At 46.2% G+C, this 17,087-nt stretch overlaps 1 protein-coding gene across 1 annotated transcript in view; it reads right to left on the bottom strand.

The window, feature by feature from the left end:
* Cfap77 (cilia and flagella associated protein 77) overlaps positions 1 to 17,087 on the bottom strand; it is a 118,771-nt gene that overhangs the window by 88,815 nt on the left and 12,869 nt on the right. Inside the window, exons 2-3 of the mRNA XM_042681218.1 lie at positions 13,734 to 13,783; positions 5,807 to 5,813 (exon numbers count right to left, since the gene is read on the bottom strand). Coding sequence (XP_042537152.1) covers positions 5,807 to 5,813; positions 13,734 to 13,783 — 57 coding nt within the window. The remainder of the gene's footprint in view (positions 1 to 5,806; positions 5,814 to 13,733; positions 13,784 to 17,087) is intronic.

The raw sequence follows: 17,087 nt of genomic DNA, 5'->3' as shown, positions 1-17,087 counted from the left end.
ATTTCACCTTGTTTACTCTCTGCATTCCCCTCCTTGAAAGGTCGGAGGGCTGACAGGTTTTGAGGCCTGATACCTTTGGCTATGTCACCACCCAGGAGCACTTAGGAGTTTTTGTTGTTGTTGTTGTTGTTCCTGTCCTGGGGCTTGAACTCAGGGCCTAGGCACTGCCTCTAAGCTTTTTTACTCAAGGCTGGCACTCTACCACCTGAGCCACAGTGCCATTTCCAGCTTTTTGATAGTCAATTGGAGATAAGAGTCTCACAGACGTTGCTGCTTAGGCTGGCTTTAAACAGTGATCCTTAGCTCTCAGCCTCCCGAGTAGGTAAGATTACAGGCATGAACCACAGACACCCGCATGAGGGTTTTGTGTTTTTTGTTTTGGTTGGTCATGGGGCTTGAATTCTGGGCTTGGGCACTGTTCCTGTGCTCTTAAGCTCAAGGTAAGCACTCTACCGCTTGAGCCACAGCACCATTTCCGGTTTTCTAGTGGTTTACTGGAGACAAGAGTCTCACGGACTTATCTGCCCGGGCTGGCTTTGAACCGAGATCCTCAGATCTCAGCCTCCTTAGTAGCTAGGATGACAGGTGTGAGCCATCAGCGCCTGGCCGGGTTTTTTGTGGGGTTTTTTTTTTTTTTTCAGGAAAATACTGAGTCAATGGCGTAGAGTGGACCGTGGACAAAGTCAGACTCGGGATTGCATCCAGCTCCTCCACAAGACTAGTGAGATGTTCAGTTTTGTTTCAAAAGTCAGGAAACTGTTCACTCATACATAATAGCCAAAAGGCAGAAGTGATCGGTGTCCATCAATGGCCATCAGCACCACCCAGCTGCCACCAGAAGTGAAGTTCTGGCCACATGGCAATCTGGCTGATCCCAGAGGACGCTGATGGGTGAAATAAGCCAGACCCCAAAAGACAAAGGATTCTTGAACTTTATCTAGAAAAAAAGTGCACTTGCCTTCCTATGCTACCAGCCCATTCCCTCTCTCCAGTCCTGGGCAGTCCTCAGTCTGCTTCCTGTGTCTAGGAATTTGACTACACAAGGTCCCTCCTACAAAGACCAGCACAAAACCAAAAAACAGAAAAAAAAGAAGTTTGAGAGATCTGTGGCAGTTATGGCTGTCCACTGAACTATACACTGAAAAATAGATATTAGCTCAGTGATGATTTTTCTTTTTTGAGATAGGCTCTCAACCCAGGCTGGCCTTGAACTCTTAAATTTTCCTGTCTCCGCTTTCTAAGTGCTAGGAATACAAGAGTGTACCACCATGTTTAGTAAGATGACAATTTGTGTTTGTGTATGTGCGCAGACATGTGTCTGTCTGTCTGTGCACATGCCAGTACTGGGGCTTGAACCAAGAGCCTGAGTATTGTCCGTTAGCTTTTTTGCTAAAGGCTGGCATTCTTATACTGGAAGCAAAGCTCTACTTCTGGCATTTTGGTGGTTAATTGGAGGTAAGAGTGGCACAGACTTTTCCTACCTGGGCTGGCTTTGAAAAATGATCCTCAGATTGCCAAGTACCTAAGATTATAGGCACAAACTACCAGAGCCCATTTTAAAATGGCAATTCTTATGTCAAGTATAACTTAGTGCAATCGTTGTAAAAAAAAAATAATTGGGAAAGTTAGCACTTTCTAAATGGTTTGCGTTACCCTTCACAATGGAGGCGAATGCTGCAGGATTCCAGGCCATCTCTGCTCAGCCCCTGAGGGCCCACCTCACCCTGAGCCGGGATCAGCCTCCCAGCCTCGCCTGGGCCTCCCTCTCCAATCAGACCCTGCTGCTCCAGGCCTGCAGAAAGGTGGAAATAGAGTGCACTCCACAGACATAGAGCAGTGTGGATGTGTTCAGAGCCTGTGCTGCTGTGCTTCTCTCGTTCCTCTTCCCTGGCATGCCTCCAGCCCATCATTAGGCAGATTCTCCAAGGAGAGAGAGTACTTCCTGCCCAAATGACAAGCTGTGGCTTACGCAGATATCTTTCCAGATGTGGCATTTGTCTCCCTGGCAATACTGCAGGTGGCTCTAGGTTTGCTTGGCTGGGACGCTCATCCTCACAAATATGTCCTTCCGTTGCACCTGCGAGTGCCCACAGCTTCCCGCGGCAAGCTGCTTCTTCTCCCAGTGGCAAGGTCCTGCTCTGTGGGGAAGGGGAAAGGAAAGGGGGTGCTCAGAACCCAGCGAGGGAAGAAGTGGGGGTGCTCAGCTCTCATCCCTGGAGAGCATCTGACCTCAAGGCCAAGGCGGAGGCCACTGTCACCTCTCCAGGATCTCCAGGATTAATCCTCAATAAATGGCTGCTGAGCCAGGTGCTGGTGGCTCACCCCTGTAATCCTAACTACTCAGGAGGCTGAGATCTGAAGATCTCGATTCTAAGCCAGCTTGGGCAGGAAAATCTGTGAGACTCTTACCTCCAATAGAGCTCAAGTGGTAGAGTGATAGTCTTGAATAAAAGTCAGACCCCCTAAGTTTGAGTTCTAGTACTGGCACATGCATGTTTTCTCTCTCTCTCTCTCTCTCTCTCTCTCTCTCTCTCTCACACACACACACACACACACACACACACAGATGGCCATTGAATGAATTTAATCGTTGATCAATGAAAGGGTCCAGAACTGCTATGGATGTTACATAGTGGTGTGTGTTCAAAATGTACCCTTTGCAACTCCAAACAAGCAAGTGATTCTCAAGTGCCAACAACCACTCTTCAGATGTGTGCTCTGGAAAGTTTGTGAATGTGAGTGGAGACCTACACTCAAGGTAACACTCTGGTCCAAGCCTTATAGACCATGCTACCCTTCAGAAAGCACGCTTATATGTATTGGTGAACACGCTAGAAAACTGCCACATACACAGATCTCAATGACTGATGCTTTGACAATGTAAAAATCCACACTGGTGAAGGATCAGCTTGTCAAGACTGTCTATTTTACATAAGAGAGACACCGGCCTATTTTAAATTCAAGAATATTTTGTTTTGGTTTTGTTTTTTGTCGGTCATAGGCTTGAACTCATGGCCTGGGCACTGTCCCTGAGCTTATTTTTGCTCGTAGTTAGCACCCTATCACTTTGAGCCACAGCGCCACTTCCAGTTTTCTGGTGGTTAATTGGAGATAAGAGTCTCATGGACTTTCCTGCACAGGCTGGCTTCAAACCATGATCCTCAGATCTCAGCCTCCTGAGGAGCTAGGATTACAGGCGTAAGCCACCAGCGCCCAGCAAATGTGTTGTTTTTAATGAGAGTCGATGTCCATCAACAAATGAATGATGTTATTTCTGTGTAGTAGTGGAATATAACTTGGTAAGTAAAATAGGGTGGAATATTGATACATGCTGTAATGCAGCGGAACCTGGAAAACATGATACTTGGCAAAAAGTCACAATCCAAAAGCTCACAACTACTGTCGTCCTTCATCGTCATCATCGTCTTCCTCCTCCTCCTCCTCCTCTTCTTCTTCTGCTTCCTTCTCCTCCTCTTTTTTTCTTCTCACCCTCCTCCTCCTTCTCTTTATCCTCTTCCCCCTCTCTCCTCCTTGTATTTCTAGGACCTAAGTTGGCTCCTGGGACATAAAAGGTACTAAATGATTAAATAACAACCAGTAAGTGAGCTTCCCATAAGATGGGCAGGTGGAGGGTCATCTGGGCCAGTCTAGCGCATCTCACACTTGGATACTTGGGAGCTGGTTAGATCTGAGGCAAGGGTTGAGAGTTTGCATTTCTAGAAGAAGTCAGGAGGCTCACGTCACGTGTCTACCAGCCACGCTTGGAGGACGAGGCACCCGACCCCAACCCCTGCTTTAAGATAAAAAGCAGGCCAGGTACCAATGGCTCACGCCTATAATCCTAGCTGCTCAGGAGGTTCAGATCTAAGGACTGCAGTTGAAAGCCAGCCTAGACCAAGAAACACATGGGACTTATCTCCAATTAACCACAAACAGCTGGAAATGGGCTCAAGTGACAGAGCACTGGCCTTGAGGGAGAAAGTTCAGGAAGAACACCCAAGCCCTGAGTTCAAGTCCGAGGAAAAAAATATCCCTGCAGTTTTGTGTATTTGAGTGTTTGAACCCCAGCTGTGTGTGGCTCCCCATGTCCCTGCTCTCCCTTCCTCACAGAGGCAGCTCCAGTGCATCCTTGCTGGCACTCAGAGGAAAATGATTAAGGTAATTGGCAACTTTTCCCCGTGATTCTGAGGCAGGCTGACATTTCAAGGAAAACAAGTCCACGCCAATCGGCAACACTCACTTTTCAATGTTTTCCAGTGTGTGCTGGGAGGAGGGAGATGGGGAGTCTGTGCACACACCCCCAATAAAAAGACGCTCAGGCTGCTGTTCTCCCTTTGTGTTCTGAGCATGTAAACTCAGCTCGAATCACAGCTAATAAATAGGTCATCTTGTAGTTTCAAAATAAAAACACGTTATATTTCAGTGGAATCGTAGCTGTACATAAAAAGCTGTCAACTTCCTTCCCCGAACCTCGCACTGTGGAAAGATACCTTGTCACTCAAGCTGAGCGCAGTTTTAACTGAAATATCTCCTTGTCTGCGTAAATAATGAGCAGAATTGCGTGAAAATATCTGGCCCACAGCCCCGGCTCCCGAGAAATGCTATGCAAATGACACCCATGTGGGGTCTGTCTTCTGACAATTCACTTTGAAAACAGAGGTAGGGGTGGGCACCCAGCCAACCCTGGCATCGTGTCCTTTGGATGCAGAGAGGAAGGGGGAAGGAGCCAGGAGAGCCAGCCCTGGTGATGGAAATGGTATGGTTCTGTTGTTGTTCCTTTTGGTCTGGTACTGATGCTTGAGTGTTGTCCCTTAGCTCTTTTTTTTTAATCAAGGCTGGCACTCTTGAGCCACAATTCTACTTCCAGATTTTTGGTGGTTAATTGGAGATAAGAGCCTCACAGACTTTCCTGCCCAGGTTGGCTCTGAACCATGATCCTCAGATCTCAGCCTCCTGAGTAGCTAGGTATGAGCATCTGGCCAGAAATGGTGATTTTTCTCAAGCAAGCCTTTTAGTTCCACGACTGTCATACAGTTAGGGCTATACAAGTTGCGTCAGAAAGTGCCACATATGGGGTATATTTACGAAAGAATGCTAAGTCTCCATGGCATTATGGAGAAGAGAGCCCACAGATCCTCAGGGTCAAGACCCAGGCTCTAGCCCCACTCTGCCATCTTCAGATGGTAAGCTTTTTGGGTGTTTTTGGAGCTGGGGCTGGAACCCTGGGTGTCCCCCCATCCAAGGCAAGCGCCCTACCACTAAGTGACACCCCTAGCTCTTCCTCAGCGATGAGATCTTCCTCGCCTCTCTGCATCTCTGCTTCCCCCTTCTCTAATGACAGTAGTCAAGTGTGCAGGGAATCTTCACATGTGAGTTAGGTGGGCACCAGGCCTCAGTAGCTGGCTGATGACATGGGACAAGTTATTGAACAAGTGAACAAGTAGATGGGTGGGAGGGGATCTGGGTTCTATCATTCCCAAGCTGTGTGACTTCGACCAGTTTCTAAGCCTCTCTGAGTCTTGGTTTCCCTAACTGTGAGTTGGGGACAACAGTTGGAACTACTCTTGTAGGGCTATTGGAAGAATACAAGCAGGGGATGCAGGTAAAACTCTTGTCTGACACACACAAAGGGCCCAGCCAACGTGAACTCCTTCTTGCTGCTCCTGCCACTGCTTAGGATGATGGTGGCATTGATGAAGAGGATGCTATTGGCGCTGGAATCTGACATTGATGATGATGTCTCACAGTGAGCATTAATTCTAGTGATGTATTGGATGATGATGATGATATCGATGGTGCTGGAGACGGGGATACTGACACTGATGACAGGAACGATGATGTTATATTGATGCAATTAACTCTAGCAACATGCTATCGATGATGGTGTGTTGGTGATGTTGATATTGATGATGATGGTAATGGTGATTTGATAATGTGGATGATGACAGTGATGTATTGATATTAACAATGATGATAATGATGATGATAGGTTTATTTTTGTTGGTCCTGGGGCTTGAACTCAGGACCTGGGCACTGTCCTTGAGTTCTTTTGCTCAAAGCTAGTGCTCTACCACTTCAAGCTACAGCTTCACTACTGATTTTTGAATGGTTAAATGGAGAAAAGAGACTCACAGAGACTTTTGTACCAGGGCTGGCTTTGAACCATGATCTTCAGATCTCAGCCTCCTGAGTATCTAGGATCACATGCGTGAGCCACCATTGACGACATTTTGATGATATTCATACTAATGGTGATGATAATGTTATTGACGTTGATGATGATGATGGTGATTGTGACATTACTCATTTCTCCCTGAGTCATGATCTAAAAAGCTATACCATAAGGTTAAAGAATAAAGGAGATATAATTCAGGACGTATAGATTAGAAGCCGGGCATGGGTACCTCATATCTGTAATCCTAACTACTTAGGTGGCTGATATCTGAGGATCATGGTTTGAAGCCTGCCTGGGTAGACAAATCTGAAAGACTCTAATCTCCAATTAACTAGAAAAATAAAGCTGGAAGCAGAGCTGTAGCTCAAGTGGTAGAGCACTAGCACTGACAACAAAAGCTCAGGGTCAGTACCCAGGCCCTGAGGACCAGCACGCGCACGCACGCGCGCACACACACACACACACACACACACACACACACACACACACACACACACACACACACACACACACACACACACACACACACAGAACTGGAGGAGTACTCAAGTGGCAGAATGCCAGCCTTGAATAAAAAAGCCATGTGAGAATCCAAGTCCCTGAATTCAAGCCCTAGTACTGACATAATAAACACACAGGTACCTAGAATTCTTACAACTATTATTATTGACAACCAGAGATAAAATTTCAGGCCACTAGCAATATGCCTACTAGTGGTTCATTCTTTGCAAAGCAAGGAAGAGGCTTCTAATAAATTTTTGGTAACACCTCTCTTTCTCTCTTCCTCCCCCCCCCCCCCCAGAATGAAAGCTATACCACTAAATAAGTAAGTAAATAAATAAATAAACAAGTGGGCCGTGTGGTGGTGACATTTTCATTAGCCCTCTCTCTCTTTCCGTCTCATTAGCCTTCCTGGGGAGAGAAAGGATCATATAATCAGCAGGGTTGAAAAGTCTGGCTGGGCTGCCTCCCCTCCTGCTGTTGAGGAGAGGATTACCCTTCAGTTTATAAAGACAATTCTCAGCCCCCAGAGCCCACCAGGCCTAGCCAGCCACCCGGCCAGCTCCTAGGCTGGAGGAGATCCGTCCAAGAGAAAGGGATCCGCCCAGCCCGGGTTCAGCATCTCTGAACAATGTTCTTCTTTTGCTAAGCATTCAAGTGTAATTCAAGCGTAATATTGGGTTTTATCAGAGAGCTCAATATCATGTTACGGCAAAGTCCTCTCTAGTCTATCTGGGATAGACTTTTTTTTTGTGCTCCAGGCTGGTGAGGCAAGCCAGGTATCTGACAGAGTGACCATGCAGAATGAAGCGATGATTTCTTCATTGAGACCCAAAGCCTGGCCAGAACCAAACCAAACAGGTTCCTGCACACACTTCCGCTGCTCTTAGACTAGGAGGGGCTCGGCGACACATGCGCCATTGATATGAGTTGAGTTTCAATTACACAAACGTGTAGGTGCAGATATTTGGCCTCTTAATGTGGCCCAATGGCAACTTCTCAGTTTCACCTACCTGTGCACATAGGCGTGCTGCGCTGCCTACCTTCACTGAGAAAACCCTGCCTTTAAATCTTAAAAAAACAGGGTCTTCAGTTTGAATTGAAAAATAAATCTAGCCATTCATAGGAATGCCAAAGCAAGCATTTACTGGGAAACAGTCTCCCTGGTGCTCATTAAGCTGATTATTTATCTATTTGTTGGACAAACATGTATTGAGAAACTACTTTGAGCCAAGCACTGCAGATAAAAAGATGAAGGCGCCCACAGACCAGACATTCCAAAGTAATAGAAATGACAGAAATACACATCGGATATTTTAGAGGCCGAGGTGGGGGGCACAAGCAACTTCTCAGAGCAGAAGTAGGGTCTGGAAAGAGTCCAGAGGAGGGATGTGAGGACTGGCATGTAAAGGATGAGTGGGGAATGGCCCAGCGACCAGCAGGACACAGTGGAGGGCAGAGAGGCTGGACCAGGCCATGGGAGCAGTGGTCTCACAGGTGGGCGGCAGATGCCCCTCTTCCTGGAAGGGACAGGACAAGGCCCATACAGCACATTCGCACACAGTGGTGAGAAGAAAGGCCACACAAGGCTGTAGTTTCTACAAGCCCAGGCAGCTAACAAAAGAATGTAGTCAGCCCTCCATATTCACCACCAAATGAAAGTGGCAGGGGGCCTGGGGGGTATTGTGTCTATATGGAATATGGACATTTTTTCTGCTCATTGTTTCCAAATGATAACAATTATTCAGCATTTATACTGCATTATTATAATTAATTCAGAGGTTTTTTTTGTTTTGTTTTGTCTTGTCGGTTGTAGGGCTTGAACTTCGGGCTTAGACGCTATCCCTCAGCTCTTCAGCTCAAAACAAGCACTCTACCTCTTGAGTCACAGCGCCACTTCCGGTTTTCTAGTGGTTTATTGGAGATAAAAGTCTCACGGACTTTCCTGCCCAGGCTAGTTTTGAACCATGATCCTCAGATCTCAGCCTCCTGAGTAGCCACTGGTGCCTAGCTCAGAGATGTTTTAAGGTATGTAGGAGGGCATGTATAAATCACATGCAAAACTATTTCAAAACTGGGGCTGGGAAGGTGGCTCAGTGGTAGAGCACTTGCCTTGCATGCCTGAGGCCCTGGGTTCGATTCCTCAGCACCACATAAGCAAAAAGAAAAAAGCTGGAAGTGGCACTGTGGCTCAAGTGGTAGAGCGCTAGCCTTGAGCTGGAGAGCTGAGGGACAGCGCCCAGGCTCAGAGTTCAGGCCCCACGGCCAGACCCCAAAAAAAAACAAAACTATTCCAAAACTATGTTGGTGGCTCATGCCTGTAATCCTAACTACCCAGAAGGCTGATGATCATGTTTGAAGCCAGCCTGGGCAGGAAAGTCTGAGAGACTCTTATTTCTAATTAACCACAAAAAAGCTGGAAGTAGAGATATATTCAAATGAAAAAGCACTAGCCTTGAGCAAAAATACTCAGGAACAGTGCTCAGGCCCTGAGTTCAAGTCCCAGGACTGGCACAGACACATATAAAGACCATTATGCCACATTATAAACTGGACTTTGAATCCAGGGCTTGGGCACTGTCTCTACCACTTGAACCATACCTCCACTTCCAGCTTTTGGGCGGTTAGCTGGAGATAAGAGTCTCATGGACTTTCCTGTCTATGCCGGCTTTGAACTGCAATCCTCAGATTTCAACCTCCTATATAGCTGGGATTACAGGAATGAGCCATTAGCAAGAATACCCACTTTTTTTAGTGGCTTTTCAGTTGAATAATTTGGATTAACAGATCTTCAATTTCTCTGACTCTTCTCTTACCTAGAATCTGCTATTGAATGAACCATTAAGTGATTTTTTTTATTACAGATATTGTATTTTCACTTCTAGAATTTTCATTTCAGGTTTATTGGTTCTTTTGCCTATCTTTTCATTCATTGTGAACATCCTGTCTTTTACATTTTGAGCATGGTTATAAAGTCCCTTTAAATTCTTGATTGTTGGGCTATTGTTTTTTTGTTGTTGTTGTTGTTGTTTTTTTGCTGGTCATGGGGCCTGAACTCTGGGCCTGGGTGCTGTCCCTCAGTTCTTCAGCTCAAGGTTAGTGCTTTACCACTTGAGCCACTGTGCCACTTCCGGCTTTTTCTGCTTATGTGGTGCTGAACAATCGAACCCAGGGCCTCATGCATGCAGGGCAAGCACTCTACCACTGAGCCACTTTCCCAGACCCTATTGTTAGTCAGTCCTGGGCTTGAACTCAGGGCCAGAACACCCTGAGCTTCTTTTTGCTCAAGGCTAGCGTCTATCACATGAGCCACTGGTCTACTTCCTGATTTTTTTTTTTTTTTAATAGTTTGATAGAGATAGGAATCTCACAAACTTTCCTGCTCAAGCTGGCTTCAAAATGTGATTCTGAGATCTCAGCCTCCTGACTAGCTAGGATTATAGGCATGAGCCACTGGCACCCAGCTGAAACTGGATATTTTAAGCCCTAGACTCATACATCTGGGTTTCCTAGGTCAGGTCCAGTCACTTGCCCAACACTACAAGTAAAAAGTCAAATTATAAGGAAGGGCAGAAAAGGAAGTTTACTAGGCAACTCGAGGAATATAAGGAAGATGAACTTCAGTTCATCTTCTGGGTACAGACATGAGCTATAGAGTTTAAATAGACAAAGAACTAGGGCAGGGGAAGAGAGGTTTGCATAATTATTAAATGGTTCCAGTCATGGGTGTGTTCAGGGGGCGGAGGAGGCTGAGAGCAAACACAGGTGCTCTGGTAGCTCACTGTCTCAGAACAGGCCTTGTTACAGTAAGAATTTCCAATGCCTGGCAGGTGGCAAGGGTCTTCCTAGAGTCTAAGATGGCTGAAAAGTGACTGCAGGAGAGCCTGGCTCAGAGAAATGGACAGAGGTAGCAAGTGGAGGCTGGGAGGCCAAGCTTTCCTGCCCTCAGATAATTCACGGGCCCAAGGAAGGACTCAGTATCCCTTAGCAAGAGCAACTGTGTTAAGCACCTTGATGCATGGCTCATTGGTTGAGTACTTGCCTATCACGCATGAGGCCCTTGGTTTTGGTCTCCAACACTATGGAAATAAATAAATAAAATCCAATTATTGACTGCTAGTTCCAAATCTGTGTGATTTATAAAGCTTGTCTCAATTACGGATCTTTTCACTCCTGAATGAATCCTGTTTTCATATTTCTTTGTGTCTATGTCAAGCAGTATTAAAGTGCTAATTATCTCTAATATTGGAAAGTCTAGATTCCATTATATATTGCCAAGATTTTTGCAGTCTAGATGCTATCCTATAGGTAATGGATGAGTCATAAAGAAACTGGATTTGTATGGTAGCTTGTCAAGAACAAAAATAGGACCACAGGGCAAGTACCCCTGGTTTACTGCAGTGCCTCTCATTGCCTCTCACTAAAGAAACTCTCATTAATGCATTGATTCATCCATTTTCTTTTTCTTTTTCTTTTTTTTTTTTTTTTGTGTCCAGTCTTTGTGGGGCCTGAACTCTGGGCCTGGGTGCTGTCCCTCAGCTCTTCAGCTCAAGGCTAGTGCTCTACCACTTGAGCCACAACGCCACTTCTGGCTTTTTTTCCCTGCTTATGTGGTGCTGAGGAATCGAACCCAGGGCCTCAAGCATGCAAGGCAAGCGCTCTACCACTGAGCCAGCTTCCCAGCCCCATTCATCCATTTTCTTATATATCCACTCAGTCTTTTATGTGGCAAACAGGCCAAGAATTTGAAATAATGAAGTAAAAAAGCCATGTGTGGTGGGGCACACCTGTAATCCCAGCTACTTGGGAGGTGGAAATAGGAGGATCACATTCCAAGGCTTGCCCAGGCAAAAGTGCAACAACCTATCTGAAAATCCATTTAAATGCAGAAAAGGGGAGCTAGGAGCTTATGTTATAGAGTCTTTGCCTAGCAAGTACCAGGTCCTGAGTGACTTCTGGTAGTGGGAAACAGTTTCAACAATGCCAGCAGTGTGCAAAATGACAGTGGCATATAGAAAGGACTGGGACAGGAGAAAGCACTTTCAGGAGAAAACTTCTTGAAGATGTAAAGCGTATGTAGGAACCTGCCAGGTGCACAGGGCATGTGGAGTAGAGACAGGAAACCATGTGGGTGGGGCATGGACGCTATAGAGGGGAGACAGAATAAAAGAGTGGTCCTGGCGGGAATGCAGAAATAGCAAACCGTCAGATATTTGCCACAAGCCTGACACTTACTAGCAACAAATCCCCAAAAGCAAACTATGACTTCCACCCAGGCATTACCCCTCCCACCTCTATCCACAGATACACGAGTCCTTGTGATTGACCTCCGTGTCTCCACCTCCCCAGCCTCCTCAAGGGCCTGGGCTCACCTGGGTGAGTGGGTCTTCCTGAGGCCATGCTGTAGCCCCCAATCTGATCTCCACCCAAACCAATCTGATCTCTAACCAACAGCTTGAGTCCTCACTCCCTGCGTAAAGGTCTTGACTGGGTCTTCACTGTTCTGGGCTAAAGATCAAACTCTTTAAGGGGCCTACAACCAGTTCCCACACGGTCCAGTCCCAGGAAACCCAAATCTCTTACCCACACACCCACCTTTCTCTTCTAGTCCCTGCCCCAACAGCCTCCAGTTCCCATAGTCCCTGTACTTTCATTCTCGGTCCACCCAGAGCTATTCCAAGGGCCCTGAAGGCCCTTCTCCTTCCCTGCTAATTTAAATCTCAGCCCAATGTTGGCTTCCTCCAAGAGATCTTCCTTCCCCTCCCAACTAGGGGAAGACTTCTAGTTAGACGGACATAAACTTCTTCACTTATATCACAGCCACAACCTTACCTTGACTTGTGATTCTCTGATGAATGTTTATCTGCAATTAGACACTAAGCTTCCATAAAGGCAATGACCAGGTTGACTTTTGCTCACCATGTCTTTCTAATGCCTAATCTAGTGCCTGGCCCACACTATGGATATTTCTTAAAGTAGCTTTCTACTAGGCAGTGAATGAATGCTGACTGGCTGGCTGGCTGGGTGCATGCATAGATAGATGAGACATGGATTCATGGCTGCATACATATATGCATCATGAATGGATGGAAGTATGGAAGAATGGATGTATGCATGGATGCCTGGGTGGATGGACAGGTGGATGTATGCATGGATGCATAGATGGATAACAAATATCCCTGTGGGAAAATAAAAGAAGTATTTTAGAGTCTGCCCTCAAAGAATATCTTACAGATGGTTAGTGACCCAAGCTAGTTATACTTAAGGGTTAAAGACCACTGAAATTGCCATTGGTGACACCAACCTGGAAGTGAAGGTTTATGTTTACTTCTCATGTACTGGAAAGGAGACCATAGAGCTCAAATGCTGTCTCCACAGCACCCTCAAGGTGGGCTTCAGCTTCAGCACTAGGGGTACTGCTGCCTCTAATGAGGACCCGTTATCTTTACCTCAACTCATGGAGCAGAAACAGGCCCCGAGCCCAGCGAGTCACACCTACGTGGGACAAGAAGGGGCCAGTGCTTATGTTAGCTGCTAATCAAGGAAAGCCCCTTTAGAGGAAAACTTCTATATGAATGCACTTGCCAAATGTCCTTTCCTTTATTTTTAGCTACAATTTTAGGAGATAAGCTGAGCACGCCCAGAGGCACTCCTGCCTGTCATCTTAGCCATGGCCTTGAGCTAAGCGTGCTCCCAAAATGTGCCTTCCATCTTGCCTTCTCAAAGTATGACCTGAAAGTGAGCATACTCAGGAATGTGCCCCTGCCCCCCCAGTGAATATGCATATAAATAAAATCCCCAGGCTTCCTCTGTCTCAGGAGGGCTTTGCTTAGGAGGTAATTCGTCTGCTCTCTTTACCTGAGTAGGTAATAAGTCCTTCTCCATTCTCTTACATCTTGGCTGTGCTTGCTTTGGCTCTGTACTCAAAAGAATGCAAAACCATTGCCTTGGTTACAGCTGGAGGTGGTATGTGACTCTGTGTGTGTGTGTGTGTGTGTGTGTGTGTGTGTGTGTGTGTGTGTTTCCATATTAGACATCGACAAACCAACACCACCACAGCTTGTGTACAGAAGATGTCCCAGCATGGGAATAAGGGAGCCCAAAATTCTGAGGACCTCAGGACCAGACATGCCTGAGTCTCAACGCCCAGAACTACAGCTGGCAAGAGAATAGCCTCGCTTCTGCACCTGCACAGCAGTGTTGAGAAGGAACCTCTCGGCTTCTCTTCGGTGCTCAGCGACTGAGGGTCAAGGAGCCCATGGAGGTGTCAGGGGTTGGCCTGTGTCTCCCCGAGATTCATACATGGAAGACCTAATTCCCACTATCTTAGAATGTCCCCTTATCTGGAAACAGTGCTATTATACTTAGTTAACATGATATCATACGCAAGTAGAATGAGGTCCTAATCTCATATCAATGTGACTGTGTCCTTATATAAATGGAATCTGAGGCTAGATATGGTAGAGCATGCCTATAATCCCAGCATTCAAGAGGCAGAGGTAGGTAGACAGAGTTTCATGCCAACAGGGCTACATAGTGAGACCTTGTTTCAGAAGAAAAAAAAAATGGAGTGGAGCCAGGTGCCAGTGACTCACATCTATAATTCTAGCTACTCAGGAAGCTGAGACCTGAGGAATGAGGTTCAAAGCCAGCCTAGACAGACAAATCCTCGAGTCTATCTCCAATTCCAATTAAGCACAACAAAAGCTGGCACTGGAGCTGTGGTAGAGTGAAAAAGCTAAACAAGAGTGTGAGGCCCTAAATTCAAGACCCAGTACTAACACCAAAAGCGGGGGTGGGGGAGATATGGAAACAGACACACAGGGAGAATATCATGTGACTGTAAACACGGCATCCATACAGACAGACGCACAGGTAGGGGCACTGTGGTCTGAGGCTGGTCCATGCAGAAAGCACAAGACCTCATCTGAAAAATAAATGAAGCAAAAATGGCTGAGTGTGTGACGTAAGTGGTAAAGCACCTGCCTAGCATGAATGAGGCTCTGAGTTCAAACTCAAGAACTGACCAAAAAAGGGAGGGAGGGTTATTTACAAGCAAAAGACTGGCCAGCAACAAATACTTCCCTCACAGCACTCAGGAAAATGTGAACCCTGCCCCATCTTGGTTCTGAACTCCTGGCCCCTGGACTCTGAGAGGATATCTGTCCTTAATGCACTCGTTGTGGCAAATTTGTTACTAACACCCAGGGCAAGTGGCTAGATGCAAGAAGGACGAGAGAGGGCCTGATGGAGCAGGTGGGCGTGGAGCGAGGCTTACACAGCCAGGCTTACACAGGTGGACGGGGGAGAGGAGATTGGAACAATGAACAGGCTAGAAGAAGAGCTGAGAGAAAAAACTTCTTGGCTCACAAAGCAGAACAGGGCCTTCTGGGCTCCAGTTCCAAGTTGCCTAACCCTGGGCAAAGCTGGCCCACCAGCATTCAAGACCGGCTTGAACTCAGGGCTGGGGCTCTGTCTCTTAGCATCTTTGCTCAAGGCTGACGCTCTACCGCCTGAGCCACAGTTCCCACTTTTAACTTTTTCCTGGCTAACTGGAGATAAAAGTCTCACAGAAGCCGGGCGCTGGTGGCTCACGCCTGTAATCCTAGCTACTCAGGAGGCTGAGATCTGAGGATCGCGGTTCAAAGCCAGCCCGGGCAGGAGACCGTGAGACTCCTATCTCCAATAAACCACCAGAAAACCGGAAGTGGCGCTGTAGCTCAAGTGGTAGAGCGCTCGCCTTGAGCTGAAGAGCTGAGGGACAGCGCCCAGGCCCAGAGTTCAAGCCCCACGACCGACAAAAAAAAAAAAAAAAAAGTCTCACAGACTTTCCTTTCCAGGCTGGCTTCACACTGTGATTCTCAGATCTCGCACTCCTGAGTGGCTAGGAGTTACAAATGTGAACTACTAGCATCCAGCTCCACCTGTGTTTTAAAATGTACTCTCTCCAGCCTAGAAATAATTCAAGTGCAGGCTTTTTATATTGATAAATTCATCCTATTATTAGGCAGCGTCTTCTTTATATTTAGATGAATAACCACGTAATGATCACCTGTGCTGATTTAGATGGTGTCATTTTAAGAAATTATGGGTTCCATCCATCTTCTCTTTCCCCTTTCCCTCTGCCCTCCCTGAATTATTCCTGAGGAAGAAACCAATTAATAGTAGCTTGACTGCTATAATGCGGCCTGCTGTACAATGTAGCAATACCTAATGGAGTTTTAATTTCCCCATGGTGAGTCAATATTTGCTTTAAGAAAGAAAAATGTCACCATAAACCACAGCCCCAAATGAATTTGGTAGCACAAAGGGCGCGATGGTTTTTCCTTTTTCAGCAAACAGTCATGGAGAGTGGATATGGGGTTGCAGGGAGGAGGAGGTGCAGAGAGGAGGGGACAGGGTGGGAGGGAAATTCACTCTTGGCAAACTAGGTTACATAAGGCTTTACTGTTGCTGTTACTGCTCAGGCTGATGATGGTTATTAAAATATTTTGCTTTGCAAATGCAGTCGACTGTCAAGAAACTCAACCACAGTTTAAAGGGCCTGAAAGAAAGTCATTATAATCCAGAAGAGCAACAATTTATTCCAGCCTTTTTAATAACTTGGGGAGACTCAGGAGGGAAGACCGGAATTCCAGGCATTCCTATCTGAAGACATTCTGGTTGATTCTCATCCCGGCTCCCCTCAGGAGGCACTGAAATCAAATCCTACCTTTTTTGTTTTGTTTTATTTTAACAAAACATATGAAGCCTTTAAATGGCCCTGCAAGGAAATGAAAGTCCTGGAATCTGTCCTTTCTCCTTCTATCCTCCCCTCTTCTCTCCTCTCTTTCCTCTCCAGCTCTCCTCTAATAAGCCTGTCCCCCAAAAAACAATGTTGCTCATTCCATTGCAAGACAGTTTCATTTCAAAACTCAAAACTGCAAGGAAAAATTGGCCTTGCCAAAAGAACATTGTATACCGAACTTGTCAAACCCTTTCTCCTGACACAAATAAAAGGTAACACTGGTGGCAGCATGTAAAACAGCTCTGACAGTTAGCAAAGGAAGACAAAGAAATATACATACAGTGATTCCACAATTCCATTTTAGAAGCTGGGGGGGAGGGCGGGGAGGGATCCCCAGCCGCAGTGACTTGGCCAGCTTGCAACAGCTTCAGGTACCAATTGAACAAATACTTTCATGTAGACTTTCAAAGATATAATGACCTCAGTTTCCAATTAGCCAAAATATGACAAGAATCTCAACTTTTTTAGCAGCACAAGCTGCCAGAGAGAAGCCCGCCCGAGTGACAAGACTCTTCATTCAAAACTTTAAGGGCGCGTTGCGCGGCTATAATTACTAGGTCTAACACGGTGGGAAATTTTTCCATGTGCATTTCAAAATAAATAACGTAAATGATCACTCTTTCG

This window comes from Dipodomys spectabilis, unplaced genomic scaffold (assembly GCF_019054845.1).
Source record: "Dipodomys spectabilis isolate Male_0828 unplaced genomic scaffold, ASM1905484v1 ptg000067l, whole genome shotgun sequence".
Taxonomy (NCBI): Eukaryota; Metazoa; Chordata; class Mammalia; order Rodentia; family Heteromyidae; genus Dipodomys; species Dipodomys spectabilis.
The sequence above is the reverse complement of the archived record's forward strand: the minus strand, read 5'-3'. Positions and strand labels throughout refer to the sequence as shown.